The 24,809-nt window shown below is 46.4% G+C and overlaps 1 protein-coding gene across 4 annotated transcripts in view; it reads right to left on the bottom strand.

Annotated features, from left to right (window-relative positions):
* Positions 1-24,809, bottom strand: part of LOC122943647 (carboxyl-terminal PDZ ligand of neuronal nitric oxide synthase protein-like) — a 98,887-nt gene that overhangs the window by 57,889 nt on the left and 16,189 nt on the right. For all 4 annotated transcript variants that reach the window (XM_044301543.1, XM_044301544.1, XM_044301545.1 and 1 more), the window contains exon 2: positions 20,486-20,557. In XM_044301543.1, the coding sequence (XP_044157478.1) occupies positions 20,486-20,557 (72 nt within the window). The remainder of the gene's footprint in view (positions 1-20,485; positions 20,558-24,809) is intronic.

Here is a 24,809-nt window from a genome sequence, read left to right as displayed (position 1 = left end):
AGGCAGCTGGAGCCATACAGTATGGTAACGGTAATAGGATGTCTGGCTGTCAGGGGACGGTAGAAAATGAAATGGCGTTTTATTGTGGCAGCTGGGAGGCTATTTCCAGCTCAGCATATAATAATGCGTCTGAAAGAGCGATAGAGATTCACACGTCAGATCTGATGTGCATCAAGATGAAGTGCAACAGACCCCGGCACATATAGAAGCTTGCAGTGCTGTGAAAAAGTATCCACCACCTGCCCAATTTCTTCTATTGCTGTACATTTGTCACACTTCAATATTCCGGATCCTGCCCGCGCTCCAATCTGCCCGCTAAGAGCTTCCAGCGGAGCGGGCACAGACAGGAACTCTGCATATTCTATTGCTGTTCCTGCCAGTGCCCGCTCCTCTAAAACCTGACCCAGTAAATGGGATGTGGTATGCCAGGCTCCATCAGAGCAGTGCTGGCATAGGCAGGAGCAGCAATGTGTTATGCCAGGCTGTATCAGAGCGGAGCTGGCACAGGCAGGAGCAGCAATATGTTATGCCAGGCTCTATCAGAGCAGAGCTGGCACAGGCAGGAGCAGCAATGTGTTATGCCAGGCTGTATCAGAGCAGAGCAGCAATGTGTTATGCCAGGCTCTATCAGAGCAGAGCTGGCACAGGCAGGAGCAGCAATGTGTTATGCCAGGCTCTATCAGAGCAGAGCTGGCAATGGCAGGAGCAGCGATATGTTATGCCAGGCTGTATCAGAGTGGAGCTGGCACAGGCAGGAGCAGCAATGTGTGCTCCTGCCTGAATGCCATGCAAACACAAAAGGGGGGGCTCCTGTGCGTAATAATATCATATCCGTCACAGGATCTCAATATCGGAAAAAAAAATGTTTCCGTTTAGTCCTTATGCATTCTCAATGGAAAGAGTTCAGGATGTCTTCCGTTCCGGCAGCGTTCCGTTTCGTGACTGGACACAAAACCGCTGCAATCTGCGGTTTTGTGTCCAGTCATTGCAACTTAAAAAAAAAACGGATCCAGCACTGAAAATAATCATGTAAGTCAATGGTGACAGATTTATTTTTTTAGGAGCCTAAAAAACCTGGATCCGTCACCCATTGACTTTCAATGTATTTAGTGAAGGATACGTTTTTTCCCATTTTGATTTCACACAACCACATCCTAAAGGAACAGATGCATCCGGATGTGCAAAATCGAAATTGGTCCGTTTAATTCTGGTATTGAGATCCTCTGCCGGATCTCAATACCAGAATTAACAACGCAATTGTGAAAGTAGCCTAAGAGCGGGCAGTCAGCGCTCGCCATTGAGAAGGCAGGGTATTAGGGCTTGCTGGGAGTGGTAGTTCTGCAACAGCTGCAGGGCCGCAGGTTGTGATATGCAGTATATGTATATGGTCAGTTTTAGGCCTATATAGGAGGGAGGCAGTGAGGGCAGCAGAAGAGAGCCAACTGCATATACTGAGAAGACGGACATTCCTTAAAGAGGTTGTCCACTTTCTTTATATTGATAACCTATCACCTGGATAGGTCATCAATATCAGATCGGCGGGGGTCAGACTCCCAGCACCCCCACCAATCAGCTGTTTGAAGAGACCGCAGCGCTTATACGAGCGCTGCCTTCTCTTCACGGTTTTCCTGCTCGCTGTCCAAATTACTTTAATGGGACGGCTCTTTCGTATACACTTGCATAGGAAGAAGCCATCCCATAGACGTGAATGGGAAGGCTTCTTGTAGTTACACCTGCTCACCAATGCAGTTGTGATGGTGATCAGGTAAGCAATGAAGAGAAGGCAGCGCTGGCATGGAACGCAGCCTTCTCTTCAAACAGCTGATTGGCGGGGGTCCTGGGAGTCGGATAATGCTCATTTACAGAGCGCTGCTTCCAAACTATTTTTCTCACAGAAATATACAAATTCACTAAAAGTATATTACAAAAACATTCCCTATCACTGTCCCTACACATTAGAAAAAAGAAAAATAAGGGCTCATTCAGACGGTCGCAAGTGTTTTGCAGTCTTCAAACAATCACCAGGGGGGTGAACGGAACTACGGATGCAGACACAGTGTGCTGTCCACATCTTTGCGGCCCATTTGAAATGAAAGGGTCCGCACCCGTTCTGCAAAATTGCAAAACGGATGCTGACCTGTCTGAATGAGCCCTAATTCTATGAAAAAGAAAAAGGATGTATGAGCAGTGAAGAACATAAAGTGAAGAACACGAAGATTAAAAATGACACAAAAGCAAAGGAAGCCTTTCACTCTGCTGCTATAGAGGGCACTCTGCTTGTTTCTATGGAAACCGCCATATATATCATACGTATTGAAGCTGATCTGTATACCCCTCCCTGTAGATAATGAGGACAGGCCTGTTAAGACTGTACACCAGAAACCTCATAATACGTGCAGGCGCTCCGTGCGGCACCCTGTAATATCGTATAGAGGGATTTAGAATGGATTAGAGCAATAAAATGGCACTGAAGCGGCGTAAATATCTGCATCGTAGGCAGTGCATATGGCGGATTAAACACCGCTGTACAGCAAGGCAACAATAGGCAGTCTGATTCCAGGCCCTGCCATGTGGCATTACAGGTCTATTGCCATTTATTAGTCCTTCGAGAATACGGCAATTTTCCATTTTGGCGTTTTCCACTCCCTGCCTTCCTGGAGCAATTTTTGTTTTTTTTCTTCGCATACCCGTAGAGCTTTTTTATTTTTTAGGACAAATTGCACTTTCTAATGCGCACAGTTCCGGAGTTCTGCACTCTCCGATGCTGTGGTCAGATTTGCAACAGCAGGCACCTGGCAGCTACGGCGCATGTACTCCTCCGGAGTGGGCGCCATGTTTAAAGTGACTACTTTGACACGGCCAGGCAGTGTAAACATGATCACGCCAACGAGGCCCTGTCACCCTGTCAATCACAGTGCAGAGGGCGCGGCAGTTGCAGAGAGAGCTGAGCCTCTAGGTGTAATGGTAACGCCCCTGTTGCTCCTACAGGCTCATTTGCATATATTAAAACATAATTTTTCTCAGCAACTTGAACACATATGAACATGGGACCAACACAGATGCCTTCAGCTGCCAAGCGCACATGTAATAGGTACAAATCTGCTGACAGAGGTGCTTTAAACTAGCTTGCCACCATCTCCTTTCCATGAGCCTCAGATTACCGTAATCCCCTAATCTCTAAACTTGTAGGGTTTGTGAAGAAGGGATCCTTAGAACAGGTTCTCCACACCCACTGAAATACATTTTGAAGGTCAAGGTGGGCTCTGTCCCAACAATCCAGTGGTCTCACAGCAGACACACGGGCTGCCTCTATGATATGCGCACTTTTGTACTGCGGACACATGCGTACAGTACAAAGCCTTCTATTTGTGCATGAAGTACCTCCCCCATAGGCACACTGCGCAGGCCACGTAGCAATAGTCCTAAAGTACTGCACTAAGTCTACTAATGCACAATACGTATGACCACTGCTTGTGCCCAACAGTCTCCGATATTACGTCTGAATATTATTTATATGAAGTGTCTCTATGGAAATTCACAATCACAGTTTTGTCCCCACCAAAAACAGAGATAAGTCAGTGTCTGTAACTTAGCCCAAACACATTAGGCAAATCCAACACACCTGAAGACAGATGTTGGATTTCGTCAGGCTTACTCCTTTTTTTTGTGGCAGAAAATAAGACTAGTCTCACACTAGCGGTAAGGAGATCCGGCAGGCTGTTACAGCAGGGAACACTCTGCCAGAGCGGTCTGTATCTGGCATTGCCGGAAGAGCCTGCCGGATCTCTTTACCACTAGTGTGAGACTAGCCTCATCTCCCGGCAAGTGTAAAACAAACAAGTGTAAGGATCTGTGCATCCTTGACAAATGGCGTATTATAATGGCTGGACAATGGAAGGAGGGGGCCTTCAGGTAGCATCCGGCAATGCCAGATCGGGAGAGCTCCGGCAGAATGTTCCCTGTCGGAACAGCCTGCCAGGTCCCTTTACCCCTAGTATGAAACTAGTCTTATTTTCTGCCACAAAAAAAAGGAGTAAGCCTGACGAAATCCAACATCTGTCTTCAGGTGTGTTGGATTGGGGACGCTAATACTATTGGATGAAATATTTGCTATGGAAGCTGTTGTAGGGTCCTGCCAGTATCTGGGGTGTATTGAGTGTATTACATACTCCCCTGTGGATGTTAAGAGATATATATAATCTTACTTTTACAGTGGACCAATACGCTATAGTGGAGAAGCTCACACCAAAATGAAGCAGGCGAACCCTACTGAGCATTGGGCTCAGAAGCAACTAAAAGCACATGGCCTGCTACAAGATGGCTATAGAGTGGCAACCAGACGGTCTCCCACTCTGGCATCTTCATTGTCTCCTTCATTGTTTGCTTCCACTTCACAGAGAACCCGAAGCCAGTGCCTGGCTAAAGTATACTGGGTTCTCACGGTGCGGCCGCCATCCCTGCAGGACCAGCGGTTATGTTCTGCCCACCAAAATGTTCCAGGATTCTGAACATACTCTACATTTCCCCATTAGGTCTTATATCAATTGCAATACTACTGGGGTCATTTATGTCATCAGATGTACACAGTGCGATTTACTTTATGTGGGGAGTACCATAAGAAAATTGAAAAACAGAATCCTGGAACATTTGAACTATGTTAGGGCTCTTTCACATTTGCGTTGTCCGGATCCGTCGTGTACTCCATTTGCCGGATCTGTAACACCGCAAGTGAACTGAAAGCATTTGAAGACGGATCCGGCCTAAAAATGCGTTCAGTGTTACTATGGCAGCCAGGACGCTATTAAAGTCCTGGTTGCCATAGTAGTAGTGGGGAGCAGTATACTTACCGCCCGTGCGGCTCCTGGGGCGCTCCAGAATGACGTCAGAGCGCCCCATGCGCATGGATCACGTCATCCATGCGCGTGGGGCACCCTGACGTCACTCTAAAGCGCCCCGGGAGCCGCACGGACGGTAAGTATACTGCTCCCCCGCTCCCCACTACACTTTACCATGGCAAACAGGACTTTAGCGTCCTGGCAGCTATGGTAACCATTCAGAAAAAGCTAAACGTCGGATCCGGTAATGCGCCGAAACGACGTTTAGCTTAAGGCCGGATCCGGATTAATGCCTTTCAATGGGCTATTATTCTGGATCCGTCGATGCGGCAAGTGTTCAGGATTTTTGACTGGAGCAAAAAGCGCAGCATGCTGCGGTAGTTTCTCCGGCCAAAAAACGTTCCGGTCCTGAACTGAAGACATCCTGAACGGATTTCTCTCCATTCAGAATGCATGGGGATAATCCTGATCAGGATTTTTCCGGCATAGAGCCCCGACGACGGAACTCTATGCCGGAAAAGAACAACGCAAGTGTGAAAGAGCCCTTACCAATGCTTCGTATGTCAATATTTAGAATGCAGCCAGGCACTACATTTCAGTACATGATAGGAGCTTGCAAACTTTTTCTGCTTTTGGAATAGAGCGAGTTTTGCCCTCCATTCGAGGGGGCAATTTCCAAAAGCGTCTGGGAAGCCTTCTGGATTCTTCGATTAAAAACGAGGCATCCGGATGGCCTGAATCTGAAGAAAGAACTTATGTATTTATATTAGGATGGAGTCCATTCCTGAAGTCTTTAGATGTTTATTCTACTCAGAGGAGCAATCATTAAGACAGATCCGCCATATTTGGCTGTATTTTTTGTTTTGCTTTTAACATTGGAAATCACTGTTCAGACCATGCGGTTTTCCAGGAACATATTCTTTCCGTTTTTATTGGGGGAAGTTGGTTTTTGTGCTATTGTCATTCCTGATTTAGACTTAAGACCTTGAACAGTATGTATTTTAAGTGCACGAATTTGGTTTTATTCACATTTTATTGTTCATTAATATACACCAATGTTTGGTTCAGCTTTTCTTTTCCCATTGGCTTTTTTTGATTGGGGTTTGCCACAATTTACTACCTTCGATCACCACCTGGAGATGATTGAAGGTACTCTACAAGTACTGCCATTTGGAATCTCTGACCAGTCATGATTAAGAACACGTTTGTTTGAAATGTGTAGACGATCATTTGGAACACTGAGGTGATGCTGTCACTGTATGGATCTGTGCTATTTTGAATAAAGGAACCCACAACGTTGTTAACTTCGATGCTGGATTCATCTTTTTATTTCTCAGGAGCAACTACCCTGGACCCCTTATTCCCCAGATTTGAACCTAACTGAAGCATCTGTGGGACCACCTCGATCGTCGTATTCACTCTAGGGATTATTTTTTTGCCTTTGCCGTTTGGTTTTCAAGTCGGCTCAGTAGCGTTTTTATCTTTATTGGACACTACGGCAACAGCGATTTATTTGGTGTCTGATGCTATACCGACGCTGAGTACTAGCCGATATTGTGTGTCTGTAGCTACTTGTTATGTTGGGAGCACCTGTGCTGATATCTTGTTTCTAGAATGATCTTTCTAGATAAATAGATGCAATTAACCATCTTCCACTTTATAGATGTTTCCATGCGGTTGCGGCGACGGCGAGTTATTTGTCTGAATGCCGTTGCCCCAATTTGTGCTGTTCCTGCTTTCTAAATTTATTTCACTGTCATCAATCTCTTTCTGCCAATATTATCCCTGTTTACCTATTGTTCTTTAGTAGGTGGGCTTTATCTGTGCGTTCCTGTGAGACTACGGGTTACTGAGTAAACTCCTCCCCGCCTTGGTCCTGATTAGACGCATGTTCCTTCCCCCCGCCTTCAGGGGTGTGTCCGATTCCCCTGTTTAAAGAGAACCTGTCACCGGGATTTTGTGTATAGAGCTGAGGACATGGACTGCTAGATGGCCGCTAGCACATCCGCAATACCCAGTCCCCATAGCTCTGTGTGCTTTTATTAGGTAAAAAAAACCGATTTGATACATATGCAAATTACCCTGAGATGAGTCCTGTACGTGAGATGAGTCAGGGACAGGACTCATCTCAGGTTAATTTGCATATGTATCAAATCGGGTTTTATACACAATAAAAGCACACAGAGCTATGGGGACTGGGTATAGCGGATGTGCTAGCGGTCATCTAGCAACCCATGTCCTCAGCTCTATACACAAAATCCTGGTGACAGGTTCCCTTTAAATCGGCGGTGAGCGCGGTCGCCACAGTGCTGGATAGCCTGTCACACTACACCAGTGTGGCAGCGTCTGTTTACCATAATCCCATCACTAGCTCTTTACTTTAGCTCCTGATTTATTTCTTGATGAAACGAGTCAAGTCTTTCCAGACGTGTTATATGGGAGTTTGGGGAGGATAGGTGGAGTTGTGTGCAGTTTTGAGAGTTGTTCTGGGGAGGGTCTTTAGTACTCAGTGACCATTTGCCTGGACAATTGGATATATGGTCAGTTCCTGATAGCTGGTTATATTCCATGAAATGTGAAATACTGGCCACCAATTCTCTCATACTTATACAGCTTTTCATACCACCTACCCAGTTCTTTTTTGGATAGCCGCACTAATATCCTGATCGGAGTTGACAAATTGTCAGTCCTATAAGATCATTAGACAACATATATGTCTGTTTAGTGGTGCGGCTTTCCTTTTTACCGTTAGTAATGAATTGCATGACCCCTTCCCCGGTTTTAATTAAATATGAATAAAGTATATTTATTTTAGTGCCTCACCCTTATCTGAGATACCAATGCCAGTAGAAATACTTGGAGAATGCTGACTGCTAAAAAATTTTGAAGCTTTGTCAATAGCAAATCAATTCACCCAATGCATTCCTACGGACTCGTGAATTGGTTTGTGAAGGGACAAGAAAATGAAAAGCTCCATAAGGTGTCCACAGTGAGTCTTAACAACCCACATCTTCAGACAGAAGCCTGAAGGAAACATCTTGGGAAAAAATGGAGACTACACAAGTAGAATGCTCCCGCTACACAAGGAATGATAACTGTCCAGTATCTCCTGAAGAATGAGAGAGACAATAACATAACACAAGATGCATCTCTAGGACAAGTACCACCCATCTACAGGACAAAACAGTCAACATTTTAGCTATTGTTCCAACATAAGCTAGTATCATGTACCACAAAAGAAAGAAAAAGTCCCATCTGCACAAGCCGTTATTATCTGCCCTACATACAGAGTAATCGGCCATAACCAGTTATGAGGAGGGACATATTAAGGCAGCAAGTGAACAGTCAGTTCCTGAGGCTGATGTGTTAGAAACAGGAAAAACAAGACAGTGCAAGGATCTTTGACAAGGGCCGTATTATAACGGCTGGACAATGGAACGAGGTGGCCTGCTCTGACAAAGTTTGGTGCATGTGCATTATTTATATGAGGAAGAGATGGCACCAGGGTGCAATATGAAGAGAATGGAAGCCAGCAGAGAAGTGTGGGGTTCTCAGTAATGTTCTGCTGAGAAATCTTCTGGCATTCATGTCAATCACATATCAACAGTAACAGGTCAAAGACTTCAAGGTGTTGACTTGGTAAGACCCCCACCAATCTCACAGTTAGGGGATAACTGATAAGATAGGTGATAACTTTTACCTACCGGAGTCCCCCTTTAACATGTAGAACAGTATAATTATAGCTTTAGGGATACTTTGATACAGGGGTGTGCGATATATTCTATATTTCGGGGGGAAGGGGGGTTAAACTTTTTATTTAATAACTATTAGCTTCTTAGGGGCTAGAACCCTTGTCCTATTCACCCTAATAGAGCTCTACACAGCAGCAGGGAGCTGACTATGGCAGCCGGGGCTTGAATAGCATCCTGGCTGCCATAGTAACCGATCGGACCCCCGCAATTACACTGCTGGGGCTCCGATCAGAAGCTGCCACCCTGGGGCCACTGCCACCAATGATTTAATCGTGTGGAGGGGCCGCAATTAATATAATACTTAGAAGAGGGGGGAGTAGAAGGGAGGGGCTGTGGCCACTGCGCCACCAATGAATATAGTTAATATGCCTGACTACAAACGTAGCCTGTATGTGCCGGCCATATCCCATACCTGGCCTTTATTACTGTGCACTGTGATCCGCCGCAATTAACCCCTCAGGACTCGAGGGGTGAATTGCGGCGGATCGCGGCGCGCAGTAATAGAGGCCAGGTATGGGATATGGTGGCACATGCAGGCTACGTTTGTATTCAGGCATATTAACTATATTCATTGGTGGCGCAGTGGCCACAGTCCCTCCCCTCCTCTCTGTTCTCATTAGTTGCGGAGTGGCCACAGTCCCTCCTCCTCCTACTCTGTTCTCATTGGTGGTCAGCGACAGCCGCACACAGTAGGGAGAGAGGGACTCCCTCCTTCTCCACTGTGTCGGCTCAGGAGAACATGGTGCGTGCCGAGAGCGGTGCATGCCATGTTCTACGCGATATGGCGTTGGCCAAATTTATATCGTTTAGATCACACACCCCTACTTTGATGTCATTTTTGAGTAGGGGGTACTTTGCTGAAGAACGTTGACAAACAGCACCCTGGACCACCAGGGATACTTATAATAATCCCCTTCTATGCCCTAGCCCCCCAGGGTGCCTGGTATACATTAAAGGGTTATCCCACTTTGCATTTTCATACCTGCTGCCAGCATGCCGTTCACTTCCTGGATTCTGGCTGGGGGTGGGCTTCATCTTGATTGAAGTCTTCTCCCGGCCGGGCCATGCGCTGGACTGAACGCGCACGCTGCTGCGCATGCGCCATGGTGACTTATTCCTGGCCAGTATAGTACAGAGCCAGCATGCGCGTTCGCGGCTCTGTACTATTCTGGCCAGGAAGAAGTCACCATCGCGCATGCGCAGCGGCTTGCGCGCTCAGGACAGCGAGTGGCCCGGCCGGGAGAAAAGAAGGAGTCTTCTGCGCAAGTGTGGCCACTGGGATTCCGGAGAAGAGCGGTGGCCGTAACCAGGGGAGACCGAATGACAACAATGAGGTAAGTGGGGATAAATTCTCTCTTAAACTGTGGGAATGGGTTAATCAAATATATTTACAAAAATTATCACTGTCAAATCATTAACAGATTTAACAGTGATGATTATGATGGGATAACCCCTTTAATAGACAGTAACCTCATTTACTGCTCTAAAACACAAGGGCTGTAGCCTTAAACCCCTCGTCTTCCCTGGACTTCAGGGGTGGAAAGATAAAAATACAGCCCCCCGCCCCCCAAAAGAAAAAAGGTCAAATTCTAATCTTTAGAAATTGGGCTGGGAGTAAACCTTGGGCTGAAACCTGCTTTAGACTCAATTTCTAAAAGTTCTATATCCCGATGTAGATGAGCTAATGCTACGATCCTGGTCTTGTTTTAAAGCTTAAAGTCTTCCGGCAGTGCAAGGGGAAACAAAAGACCGTTCTTTGTAAATGTGCCCCATTATGTCCTTTTCTCAAAGGCTACCTGTACATGTTGCGGATTAGGCACGGTTTATCCATGTGCATTTTCATGCATAAAAAACTCAGCATAATACATTACCAGCAAAGAGACAGATTTGACGAATCTCATGTACACTTTGCTTTTAAATTTAATGTGGAAATTGATTTGCCATGTGGATTTTCAAATCCACAACATGTCAATTGTTTGTGCTATTCTGCACCTTATGTAGAGTGGTTTTCCCCATAGACTTAAAGGAAACCTGTCACCATGATTTTGCGCATAGAGCTGGGGACATGGGCTGCTAGATGGCCGCTAGCACATCTGCAAGTACCCAGGTCCCATAACTCTCTGCGCTTTTATTGTGTTAAAAAACAGTTTTGATTGATATGCAAATGACCTGATACTGAGTCCTGTATCCGGAGATGAGTCAAGCGGAAAGGAGCCCTGCACCGCCCCGCGTCCTCCGAATCTCCTCCTTGCTGGCTGACGTCACAGAGCTGGAGCGCCGAAATCTCGCGATGCGCGAGCTAGCGCATGCGCAGTGTCGGCATCATGTTCATTCCCTGTACTGGCATCAGCACAGGGAACGAACTACGCATGCGCTAGCTCGCGCATCGCGAGATTTCGGCGCTCCAGCTCTGTGACATCAGCCAGCAAGGAGGAGATTCGGCTGAATCATTCATTCCGGATCCGGCCTTGCGGCAAGTCTTCAGTTTTTTTGGCCGGAGCAAAAAGCGCAGCATGCTGCGGTATTTTCTCCGGCCAAAAAACGTTCCGTTCTGAAGACATCCTGAACGGATTTCACTCCATTCAGAATGCATTAGGATAATCCTGATCAGGATTCTTCCGGCATAGAGCCCTGACGACGGAACTCTATGCCGGATCCGGACAACGCAAGTGTGAAAGAGCCCTAAGAAAAATAATCAAAACGTGCACAAGATTTGTCTCATCTCATACACTTTACAGGGACTGTATTACGCTGTGGTTTTTTTCGCGTTAAATCCACGAGGGAAAAAAAAAAAACGCAAGTAATCGGCACTATGTGCAGGCACCCTGAGGGTGTCTCCACACTAAGCAAATTTTGTTGAAGAAAATTTCTGCGACTAAAAATCTGTTCCATTCACCTGAACGGGGCTTGAAGAAATTTGTGTGCTTCCCGCCAAAAGAACTCCAACAAAATCTGCTGTGTGTGAAGGCAGCTTTAGAGGGTTAAAGGGGTTTTCCATGTGGGTGTCTAATATTGATGACCTATTCTCAGGATAAACACCTAGAAACGCCCTATAAATATCCTAGCTACCGTAATTATGACTAGTTGGTGCCATGCAGTTCTTTACAGCTATTCTGTACTTCCGATATTAGAGGGAGCAGCACCCACGTCCCATCAGCCCCTCTCACTGGTTACAAAGGCTCGTAGAGAAGATTGACTGTAGCAAAGTCCTTACATACCAATTATTTCATTTAGACAAGTACAGTGGCTTCAGCTCTTACATTAACAAAATGAGCGCCTGATCTTGTAGGGCTTGAGAACAAAAAAAAAATGAAATGAAAATGAAATGAAATGACATTTATAAGATGCCAAGGACTTTCATTCATTCCCTGGGTTCTGATACTGGATCAATCAGCATCATTTTCTATTCTCCTGGCAAGTAGCCGTCCGCCAACCCTGTAACACAAGACGTCTCTAACAAGCAGGCGCATTATCTGGAGGAGCTCTATCTATCCAGCTTTAATAAAAAGTTCCTCTCCCAGTGACCTGCTCCCCCTTCGTGGACCCTGGTCAGTGAATTCCATGTCTTGCCCTCCCACACTAAGAAATTCCTTAGATTCCTTTATAATGCTGAAGACTGGCACAAGTCTTTAACCTCCCACCTCGCCTTCTAACCTCCCTTTTCTGTCCTCTTCCTCGCCTTCCTACAACAACTTCAGTTTCCAGATACAAAGCCTCACCAAGTTCTTGAAAATGCCAACAAACTAAGCAAAGGACAATTAATTAGAATGAGCACAGAGACCACACGCTGGAAGCAGACGCACACAGCTCTATTTATTGTGAATACAAAGCCAGTTTTACAAGTTTGACTTGGAAACATCTATTTATTTCGTCCAATTCCTTTTTTTTATTTTTTAAAGGGTACACACTCGCTTCGGCACCTTGAGCTCCCAAAAGTTCCCACACACATTAGATGTGCGTGCGCCAGAATTTCAGACAGAATTCTTGCACATTGATTATTAAATCTACCCCAATGTGTCTTGTGATAGGTCAGGGGCTATCTAAGGTCTATTGGCAACTTAAAGGGGTTTTCCAGGTGTTTTATACTGAAAATCCATCCTCAGGATATGTGAAAAAAAATAGCAGGGCCGCAGTGTGGCGCAACAACACCTCGCCAGGGCACTCATGTGAAGAATAAACAAATCTTACTCTTTATTGAGTATTCTTTTTTTGCCCCCAAAAAAATACGCGTTTCGGGGGTCTGGGGCACCCTTTATCAGGTTGAAATAGCTCAATAAACAATCAGTGTTGTACAGCAAGTATTTAAATCCTAAAAAAAAAAACACCAAAAAGAGCAGACCTGGACCGGCCTGTGGGAGTGGGGCTGTCTCCTAATTAGCATATAATTAAAAACACATTTACATTTGTAAAACCATTACCATGAGTCCGAGTGAATAGTGGCTGTAGGGACAAGTGGAATTTTTATTTGTTTGTTTTGTAGACATTAAATGGATGCATTCAGCATTGTATTCACGCGTGGTCACAGAACATGCGATCAGGTGTGCTAGTTTTTTGGTGCCCGGCAGTGATTAGTGAATGGCCGGGCACCAGTGGCCCGGCTGAGCAGATCTTCCGGTCACGTGGTCGCAAGGAGTGTGGCCAAGTGACCGGGTTACCGGGAAACAGTGTATGCTAGAAAATTTCTATGGTGAGTGGCTACACGTCCCGAGTCATGTGTCGGCAGGAGGCGTGGTCATCACGTGACCCGGTTGCTGAGGAGCAGAGGACGCTGAAGGGTCCTTTAGTACTTAGCTGCACGTCCGGGTCACGCGCCGGCCGGAGGCGCGGCTGTGCTGCCATGACGATAGGACGCTAACTGGAGAGGTGATGCTGATGTATATATGTGCTAGATTATAAGGACATATCATTACGAAAAGGCATATTGGCGACAAAAAAATACTCAATAAAGAGGAAGATGTGTTTATTCTTCACATGAGTGCCCTGGCGAGGTGTAGTTGCGCCACACTGAAGTCCCCCTATTTTTCACATAGCAAATTTCTTTGGAGAAGACTGGGCCTCATCTCCTGAAGCTTCTGGACGCGACGGCTGCATACCTGACTGCTGGACACGTAATTTCGACAAACGTACAGTAGAGTTGTGCCAATTTATAGCACAACTTTAGAAGGTGAGCCTCCAACTTTTACTCTCTCTAATTGTTCCACCAATTTGGAACATACTACTCTATGGTGTGCGCTCTCTTTTTGCTTTCCTAGCAAAATATATGCCCATCCTCAGGATAGGCCATCAGTATGTGATCAGTAGTGGTCCCAATCCCAGCACCCCCTCTTGCACACAAACGTATTTTTTTTTCCGTGTACATTACGTTTTCTTTTTGCGGACCGTATGTGGAACCATTCACTTCAATGGGTCCGCAAAACTCTGTGTGCATTCCGTTTCCGTATGTCCGTTCCGCCAAAAAAAATAGAACATGCCCTATTATTGTCCGCATTACACACACGGATAGTACTGTTCGATTAGGGGCCAGCAGTTCCGTTCCGCAAAATACGGAACGCACACGGATGTCATCCATATTTTTTGGGGATCCGTTTTCTGCGGACCGCAAAATACATATGGTTGTGTGCAAGAGGCTTGAGGCTCTATGGTAAGTGACGCAGCATTCTCACAGCGTACCAAGCACAGCGCTGTCCATTGTATAGTGGCTGTGCTTGGTATTGCAGTTCAGCCCCTTTCACTTGAATGGGAATGATCTGTGCCTAGGCCATGTGACTGTGTGCTCCAGCACAGGTCACCATTCAAGTCACTGATTGGCCAAAAGTAGAGGCATGCACATGGACAAGACATCAAACTACCGATCCAGCGGGGACTGAAGCTTCAGCTCTGGAAACAGGAGGCCCCAACTAGTTGAGCAGAGTTTTCACACTCGCGTTTGGTGCGGATCCGTCATGTATCTGCTCAGACGGATCCATTCAGATAATACAACCGCATGTTGTTCAGAACAGATCAGTTTGTATTATCTTTAACATAGCCAAAACGGATCAGTTTTCTATTGTGCCAGATTGCGTCATAGAAAACGGATCCGTCCCCATTGACTTACATTGTGTGTCAGAACTGATCCGTTTGGCTCAGTTTCGTCAGACGGACACCGCCTACAAAGCGGAATAGAGACTGAACTGATGCATTCTGAGCGGATCCTTTTCCATTCAGAATGCATTAGGGCAAAACTGATCAGTTTTGGACCGCTTGTAAGAGCCCTGAACGGATCTCACAAACGGAAAGCCAAAACACCAGTGTGAAAGTAGCCTTAGTCCATGCCAGGCCACCCCTAAATTATTTTACGTACTGCTCACTCAGACACACCGGGCCAATTTCACAGGAAGCCAAATAAAGAACTGTATGTATGTAATAGAGGCCTGCTGCACCGCTCCAACATCCAGATTAGTTCATACTCCGTACGGCCATAGCAATAAATACAGCAGCAAAGCTTTCAGTGCACACAGACTGGTTCTCCACCACCTCTGGATAGATCATCAGCTTCTGATCGGCGGGGGTCTGACACCCGGGACCCCCGCCGATCAGCTGTTTCAGAAGGCAGTGGCACTCCAGTAGTGCCGCAGCCTTCTCACTGTTTACCGCCGGCCCACTGACGTCACGACTAGTATCAACTAGCGTGGGCGGGGCTAATCTCTGTTCACTTGAACGGAGCTTAGCCGAACCCACGCTAGTTGATACTAGTCGTGACGTCAGTGGGCCGGCGGTAAACAGTGAGAAGGCTGCGGTGCTGCTGGAGCGCCGCTGCCTTCTCAAACAGTGTTTGCGTGGGTTTCCTCCGGAGTACTCTGGTTTCCTCCCACACTCCAAGACATACTGATAGGGACCTTAGATTGTGAGCCCCATTGGGGACAGTGTGATGCTAAGGTCTGTAAAGGGCTGCGGAATATAGTAGTGCTATACAAGCGAGTATAACAAATAAATACCAGGTAAGGTAACCATATTACAATATTAGCATTTTATCTAGTTTTATGTTATTACAGATTTGTCTTAATTTTATATTCTGGACCACCCCTTTAAGATACAACACAGGGCGCACATACAGGACATCTATGATGGACTTTTCTGGCAGTAAATGGTCGCCATTCGTATACATAAAATTCTCTGTATAATTGTATCATAGCTACTAGATAACACTCATAGACCTTTTATATGTATTTGCTTATCACACCAAACGCATAAATATAAAATTTAAAAAAAAGAAGGAAAATGCCAAAGCAAACACAGCATCTGTGAACGTCCGCCACAAAGCCCCAAGTCTACACGAGGATTAATAAATAAATGGAACACCTAAATGACAGTAAAGCCATGCTGAAAAACCAGTTACCCAGCATTCCCTGAGCTTTGAATAGTAAACGTAGTCAGGTATACTGTGATATAGCAGCAAAGCGACAATCTGCCACGTTCACATTGGGGGTTGTTCTAGCCGTAGTTTTGGGACAAAAAAAAAAAAAACAAATAAAGAAATCAAAGAGCAGGATTCGCTGTATGATAACCTACAGCACCAGACAAACCCAATTCACTGTAATGGGGTCTGTCTGGTTTCCGTTTGGGAACCAAACATTTTAGTAGACAAGCCAGTTAACCAGGCTGCCCTATGTTGTCCCGCTCTTATAACAAAATTAGCGATGGAGGAGGACCTTAAAGGATAACTGTCACATTTAGACCCTTATTTCAATTCTCATATATGTAGTTACTAATAACATGATATTCCAGAATCAGTTACTATTAGACTGACTTACCCCATATTTAATAAGATTCAGCCCTTAGCAACCAGTCTGCATAAAACTGCAATTTCACTATTCAGTTAAGATGGCCGCCACTGCCCTCACCCTGAGGCTAATCCCGCCAACCCTTACTACCCACAATGCATTGCGCTCCTCACATGCACTAGCCAGTAACAATAGCCCCCCAAAAGTGTCAGTAACCACAGCCCTCCCCATAAAGGGTTAATCTCCTGCAGCACAAAGGGGTCCTCTTACCACATGTTGCTTTCATTTATACACTGAGCAGATGGCAGATCTCCCTTCCCTGCTCTGCGCTGCACTGCTTCAACTCTGCATTCTCCAGCTCTGCTGAGTGAGGGAGCGTCTGCCAAGCGCAGGGACAGGGAGAAGTGCACACAGCCCAGGCACCGTTATCAGCTGCTGGGGAGGACCTGGCTTTAATCATTTACCTACAGTCCCTGGCTCTCAGTAATGTGACCCTGCACACTGCGTGCTCAGTCCTTCAACAGATAGACGGACCCTGCCTAGCAACCTCATTTTAAGCAGAGGTAAAAGTAGGCAGTACAGGGAACAAAACTGTGGAATTAAGGGGTAATTGAATACACAGTGAAAAGTTGAAATAAGGCCACCAAGGAGATATTAATCACCACAATCCAATACTCCCAAAATAAAAATACGAGTTATCTTTTAACAATCTCCAACACAGATGTGAGCAAAAGCTAAAGCTCACACGTTAATATTCTCAAATTGGCACATATCAGCCAAAGTAAAAGTCCTCCAAATGGAAGAGCAACCCACCTGTAGACAATGAGAAACCCCCCCCCCCCGAGCTGCAAGTCATCCAGCCACCCAGGACCCTGTCCTGTACTAGCAAGAGGCAAGAACCTCGAAACCTCTCTACACATGGGTGGCTCCTCAGAGGAGGCTCCGATTTGACACAAGCTAATTTAAATATGATGGAGCTCTGCATGTAAATAGGTCTACATATACGCTGTGTCTCTTCAGTGAGAACCTGTACCATCTGGTGTATGTCAAAGGCATCTCATACAGCCAACCAGTACCCTGCTCTATACCAACAAACCCAAAACAGCTGTCTACAGAAGGTTCTCTCTGCTCTTTTGGAGGAATCTCTGGTTTGACTGACATAAGCTGATTGTAGTACCCCTGGGTTAAGTAAATATACTGTAAGTCAACAGTCCACATCTATTCAAGGGGTTGTCCGGCCGGCCCTTCTCATTCATCATGGTCTGAATGTAAGCCAGCAAGGAAGCTGTCTGGCACTTCCAGCACTGCTTCTAAATGTAAAAGTTATGGAGAGGCCCGCGCCTCTTCATAACGTCAGAGGAACCACCGCCAGCTATGGGGCTTTATTAAGACAGGCGTCTAAAAGGTCGATCTTAATAAATGAACCTGTTACTTTTCAAAAACGCTCCAGCGCTACAAATTCCAGATTCAAGTGATAGGGACCAGTTCTTGGTCATGAGACCGCTGGCCCAATGGAGACTGCCTGGAGCCGACAGAGGGCACTTTAAAAAGTACCTTTTTTTAAAAAATTTTGGAAGGGGGGGGGGGGTTCCATTATTTTTTGAACACGGTTGCCTATTTTTTTTACGTTTTTTTTATTAAGCCAGATAACTCCTCTAGGTTGTTAAAACATTTAACCCAGATTGCCTACAGGTCTGGATGACTGCCCTAAATACAGGAGGCAGAGCATACAGGTTACACTATGCATAGGCATATGGAAGAATTCACTGTAACCAGGAGGACCACTTATCTCCGTCCCATCGGGATGTATCTATTTGATGTGCAATGAAAAGCATGCAGATGAGACAAGTAGAGCGAGACCCCCCCCCCCAGCAAAAGTAAAGCTCCATTGCAGAATGATGGAGGATTAGCATCCAGTACGATCTGTAATCTCCTTGCTCCTCACACATTTCCATTCCATTCATCCTCTATTGTCTGGTTTAAAATGTAGAACATCTAGGAGATTTGAAGCTGCACCGCCATACAAAAAGCTCTCCGGATTATTAAAAAACCCAGAGATGGGATAAGAAGCTTGCAAAGTCTGCAACATATCGCCAGGAGCAGGGTATCTCCTGTTACGGTACTTACTGCCCCCAGATTGTAGTGGAAACTGCTAGGGAATATTTTTCCCTACGATGAGCCTGCAGTGGACTTTCTCAAAGACGTAGAGTAGCATATTAATTCCCAAAAGCATGCAATGCAACATTTGAAAATGGGAAAGAGAGGTGCACCCCCCCCCCCCCCTCCACACCCTGACCAATGCCACAGATGCCCCCTGCTCCACGCTGTGGTTACTTTCTACACTAGGCAGGTCTTCTCTCCCTCGTAAGTAAAGGTCAGGAGGAGCCATCACAGATTTGCTTCCCTGATTTTTATTTATTTCAATTCAGCCTATTAGGCCTTATGCCCACACAACTGTATCGGCAAATCACGGATCCGCAAAATACAAATATTGTCCGTGTGCTGTCTGCATTTTTTTTGGCAGACCCATTTACTTCAAAGGGTCTGTGGTCCATGTTTTACAGACTAGAATGGGACGTGTTCTAGAATTAGCGGTACGGATACACACATGTGGACGGCACCTGGATGTCATCCGTTGGTGCTGTCCTCATCTATACGTCCATTCCACAAATGATAGAACATGTCCTGTTCTATTCTGCAAAATACAGTGCACTGACTCATCAAAGTCAATAGGTCTACAAAAAAGAGGAAGGCACACAGACGGTATTCGTATTTTGCGTATTTTTGTCTGGTAAAAAGACAGGATTCTGAACGGAAACTGAACGGATCCCATCATAGTCGGCAGAGTCTGTTCAGCTTCTTCCCTGTGGGGTGACAGGAGGAGGGGGGAGCAGGTTCACTAGTGGGGTGACAGGAGGAGAGGGAAGCAGGGTCGCTAGTGGGGTGACAGGAGGAGAGGGGGGAGCAGGGTCGCTAGTGGGGTGACAGGAGGAGGGGGGGAGCAGGGTCACTAGTGGGGTGACAGGAGGAGGGGGGGAGCAGGGTCACTAGTGGGGTGACAGAAGGGGGGGCAGGGTCACTAGTGGGGTGACAGGAGAAGGGGGAGCAGAGAACTGGGAGACTGGATGGAACCGTGATTGGGGCAGGAGGGAATCACTTACTTGAAGACTGACAGGCCGGGCTTTTCAATGCCACAACATTGCAGGGGGGCATGGGGGAAGGGTTCAGCCAAAATCAGGCCGCAATGGGGACAAGCCTCCCTGGAGACTCGTCCCCGCCGCAGCCTGCTATTGGCTAACACCCTAATTTAACTTAATTTTGCTAACTTTGTGATGGAAGACCATAAGAATTAAAGGAGTTATCCGGCCTTGGAGCCAACAACCCATATGGTCCTGACGTGGGCCACTAAACAAAAAAACACCACTAACATGTCAGCAGCCCCAAATTTGCTTTGTTCCTGGCCACTTCCAGTCCCTGCAGGACCAGGAAGCAGCTTTGTCCAGTCACTGCTGTGGCCAATCCCAGATGTGATGTATTGTCGAAGCCGATATGACAGCTGAGGCCTGTGACTGGCTGCAGCAGCCACAGGACCAAGTCGGTTCCTGGTTTTGCAGGGATCGGAAAGCTGCTGGGAATGGAGCATCAGTGGGACCGCACGCAAATGAGTAGTGTTTTTTTTTTAACCAGGATTTTTATACTGATGACCTATCCTTAGGACAGGTCACCAATATCTGATCAGTGAGGGTCTGACATTCGGGACCCCCGCCTATCAGCTGTTTGAGAAGGCACCAGCGCCTCCTGTGAGCGCTGCAGGCTTCTCCATGCTTACAAAGCACAGCCTTATTCACTTCTGTGGGGCAGAGCGCAATACCAAGGATAGCCGCTATACAGCGTATGGTGATGTGCTTGGCAAGCATGGAGAAGGCCGCAGCTCTCACAAAAGCGCTGGTGCCTTCTCAAACAGCTGATTGATGGGGGTCCTAGATGTCGGACCCCCATCGATCAGACACTGATATCCTGAGGTCATAAAAAATAAATAAATAAAAAAAAACAGTTTTACTGCCCTCACATAGGGCGGCATTAACCCAGAGACAGATTGCTTAATTTTTTATATACTGAGGACAACCAGTCAACATACCCGTATTCGCCTCATGGCCGCCACAATCTCCACTCTGCTGTTAGGACGCGGCACATCCAAACTCCCGATGTACTGCAAAACAAAGACACAACTTCAGTTTCTATGTGTACGTGGTAAAATAGACTGCATGTAATGTGAACATGCGTGTTTGACCGATGGACATAGACACACTCATTCCCATTGTTCCTCGCAGTGGCGTGTTTACAGAGGACTTGGCTCATACAGCAGAAGTACAAGAAATATTAGTCACAAAGAAAGAAAAATGAACAAAGAGCCTGGCTACGCTATATTAGAAGAAGGTAAGAAAAGCCATCACGAGGTCATTAAAGGGGTGATGCTATGACTAATGTGAAAAATGAAAATCAAACATCATAAAGTACATGACAACCTCTTCTAACACTAGAACCGGCCCTGTGCCTCACATGGATTCAGAGATCTCTCCATTCATTGCTCCAATTGTTCTGCTAGATTTATTACAGGCTGGCAGCTTAGGGGTGTGCCCTTTCTCAGGGGGGGGGGGGGTGTCCTTTCTGCCGTAGCTCTTTCCCTACAACTGCCACAGCTTCTAACAGAACATTGAAGATTTAAACTGAGCATGTGTCTCTGCATGACCTTACTTCTACAGAATCATACTGACCGCATTATGTCATGCAGAGACACACAGCATTATAAATCAGTATAATGCCGTGTGCTCCTGAGAAATGAGCAGTGTCCGTGTCCATAAAGGGGAAATCGTGCTCACACATGGAGTGTAACTTTCACACAGGACACGCTCGCCTTAAGCATATTACATCATGGGCGTTCAATAACACAGAATGACTAGCTACCTTTATGTACTGACCCATCATTTGTATCGAAGTAAAGATATACTGGTCAATTCCTTTAACTTTAAAGGGGTTTTTCAGAAGTCTCATATTAAAGAGGACCTGTCACCACTCATGCCCGTTTTAATATTTTCTTGCACTTCCCATGTAAAAACTATTCTGGAACATCTATTCTTATGTCTGTATGTTGTGCCATTCCTTTATTATTTCTACTAGAAGTTATGAATGAATTGCTAGCAGAGCCCCCTCAGATCCCCCCCCCCTTCCCCCGAAATAAAGGGAACAGAAGGTCAGGCATGCACGCTGCTGCTCCATTCCCCTTTACGTGAGTTACAGAGACAGGCGAGTACAGCACCCAACCTGCCTCTCTGTTCATGTCCAGGGGCTCCGAGGGGTGTAGGGTACCCATTCTCTTCATCGGTTAGGGTCCCAGCGGTAGGAACCCTACCGATCAAATAGTTACCCCTTATCCTGTGAATAGGAGATCACTTTTGACAACCAGTACACCCCATTAATTCCATTCAGATAAGCGGGTATGAGTTGCAGGTGAGACATGTGACCTATAGATGTGATGTCACAGGCCGAGGAAGAGGCCAAGCGGCTGCCCAAGCGCCATGGCACTTTTTACAATGGGTCGTCAGGGGAGCCGACAGTTGGACCACAACTAATCAAATATTGATCTAATATTTAAAGGTGTTGTGCATCTTTGGGGGGTTTAGGAAACCCCCTTCTTGGTCTGACCTGCAGAGAGAAGCATACTTACCTGCTTCCCGACTCCTCCTTTCCCGGGACTCAGCTGCTACAATGTGCTACCAGGATGTAAACTTCTGTTTTGACGCCGCTGCAGCCAATCGCTAGCTGCAGCAGTGACTTGATCCCCTTGCTTCATGTCCAATGGTCACATAGCGCAAAGGGGAGTAGGTCACTGCAGAGCAACCGAGAAGGAGTGGCGAGCCAGAGCTGGGAAACCTTCAGTCTGCCCATGGAGGAGGGGGGGGGGGGTGAACCCCCTTCCTCCAGCAAAGGGTGCACAACCCCTTTAATTCCCAGAAATAATAGAGTTGAGCAATAATACAAAACACAAGGTAAATTGTGGGCGCAGCCACAGTTGTAGAATCCTGAACAATCCCTTTAAGAGCCAAATTAAAGCACAAACTTTCACATAAACAATATTCTAACATGCCAAGAAAGTGCCAGTAGCAGATTTCCAGGCCACTAGGCTGCCCAAAAAGATGTATGGCCTGCCTGACAGATGAGATAAGAAAGGAGACAAGGAGCAGTTAAATGGAGGTCACACGACACAGGTTACTGGGCAGTGTAGGATTCCCAAAACTCCACCTTGATCACAAGATCTGTAATTGTTCTAAAGATATTTTATCCAGATGAAGAAACCCATCATTCACGTATGAACCAGACCATGAAAAGTTCAGAAGTAAAGTCTCCTGCTGCCACGATAAAATGAGGGGGGGAAAAAAGACGCCTTCGGAGCCAGCAACATCTTATAAGAAATAGCACAGCCTCGGGCCCCGCTGTGTACTAAACACCAGATACAGATGGCACCAACCAAAGCCGGATATTACCAGCAAGGCCACGATATTACCTCAACCAAAGGTATGCGGCCAGGAGAAAACACGTCTGCCCTGAAAGTTTGAGGAACGCTCAAAATTAACTCTAACCGACTGAAATACTTCACTACTTAAGTGTTGTCAGGTTTAGGGCCTGTTCACATCTGCATTGTTCATCTCCATTGTCTGCTCTGTCAGATGAGCAGAATAATGGACATGACGGCATTGTCAGATCCATTACATAACGGCCACCAATGGGGCCTGTCGAGATATAGCAACATGCTGCACGGTGCATTCATGATCTTGTGGATGGGGCTGAGATTAAATCATCGACAAAACCTGTGTAGGAAATTTCAAACCCACCTTGACGGTCAAATATTACAGAAGGACCTAGATAAGCTGGCCGCATGGGCAAGAATATGACGGAGGAAGGTTTATGTTGATAAATGTAAAGTAATGCACCTGGGCCACCGAAATATAATGGCTGAATACACATTAAATGGAATAAAACTGGGGACAAAGGACCAAGAAAAGGACTTTGATAGTCTGGTTACAAGTAAGCTAGGCAGCAGCTGCAAAAGCAAATACCGTACAATTTTAGGGTGTATGAAAAGAGATACCAATGTCATATTATCCTTTTACAAATATCTAGTAAGCATGCTATACAGGACATAAAAGAGCTAGAGGGGGTTCAGGGAAGACTAGGTTTTTAGAAGGTCTATCAGTATGTCTTTTGTATTTGGGAGAAAACCCCAGTACCTGGAGGAACCCCTCACAAACATGGGGAGAACATACAAGCTCCATGCAGACGGTGGCCTTAGCGGGATTTGAACCTAGGACCCCAGCGCTTTAAGGCACCCAGCACTGCATCACATATGTGGTCAGTACAAAGAACCGGCATATGATTTATTAATTCCAAGGACTTTACAGAGGACCTGAAGACATTCATGAGGAGAAAAGGTGATCTTCTCCAGATACCAGCTTAGGCTCCTTTCACACTAGCGTTCGCTGGTCCGCTCGTGAGCTCCGTTTGAAGGAGCTCACGAGCGGACCCGAACGCCTCCGTCCAGCCCTGATGCAGTCTGAATGGAGCGGATCCGCTCAGACTGCATCAGTCTGGCGGTGTTCAGCCTCCGCTCCGCTCGCCTCCGCACGGCCAGGCGGACAGCTGAACGCTGCTTGCAGCGTTCGGGTGTCCGCCTGGCCGTGCGGAGGCGAGCGGATCCGTTCAGACTTACAATGTAAGTCAATGGGAACGGATCCGCTTGAAGATGTCACCCTGTGGCTCAATCTTCAGGCGGATTCGTCCCCCATTGACTTTACATTGAAAGTCTGAACGGATCCGCTCAGGCTGCTTTCACACTTAGATTTTTTTCTAAGTTATTAATGCAGACGGATCCGTACTGAAAGGAGCCTCCGTCTGCATTAATATGATCGGATCCGTTCAGAACGGATCCGATCAAACGCTAGTGTGAAAGTAGCCTTAGCCTGTAGTATTTATTTGAAGAAAAGTTCTGCCACCTTGGAGCAACCTTGAAACCTTAGAACAATTTAAGGAATTTGAATTTCCAGACACCCTGAATGTTATTACTCAAATCGTCCCAGGGCTTTAGGAGATTTCCAATAATGTGGTATTAGGGAATTGCTATTTATGCAGTTCACAAGTATAACCAGAGGTCGCAGTAACGCCTGCACAGCGTCATAGATGCTTGTTCAGGCTATTTTACTCCCTGGAAAAAGTCTAAGGCGTACTAATACGCCGTAGACTTTTCACCCACATTCATCGGCGCAGTGAGCGCTGTGAACGGCACGGGCAGTGCGGCGATGCTGTCTGTTCCTGAAATTACCAATAGCAAAGCTCCTTACAGCGAGGAGCTTTGTTATTGGTTGGTATAGGCGCACACCGGAGCGATACAGGCCCTGCAGCAGGGGAAG

The sequence above is a fragment of the Bufo gargarizans genome, chromosome 7 (assembly GCF_014858855.1).
Source record: "Bufo gargarizans isolate SCDJY-AF-19 chromosome 7, ASM1485885v1, whole genome shotgun sequence".
NCBI classification, from domain to species: domain Eukaryota; kingdom Metazoa; phylum Chordata; class Amphibia; order Anura; family Bufonidae; genus Bufo; species Bufo gargarizans.
This window is presented reverse-complemented; position numbering and strand designations above follow the sequence as displayed.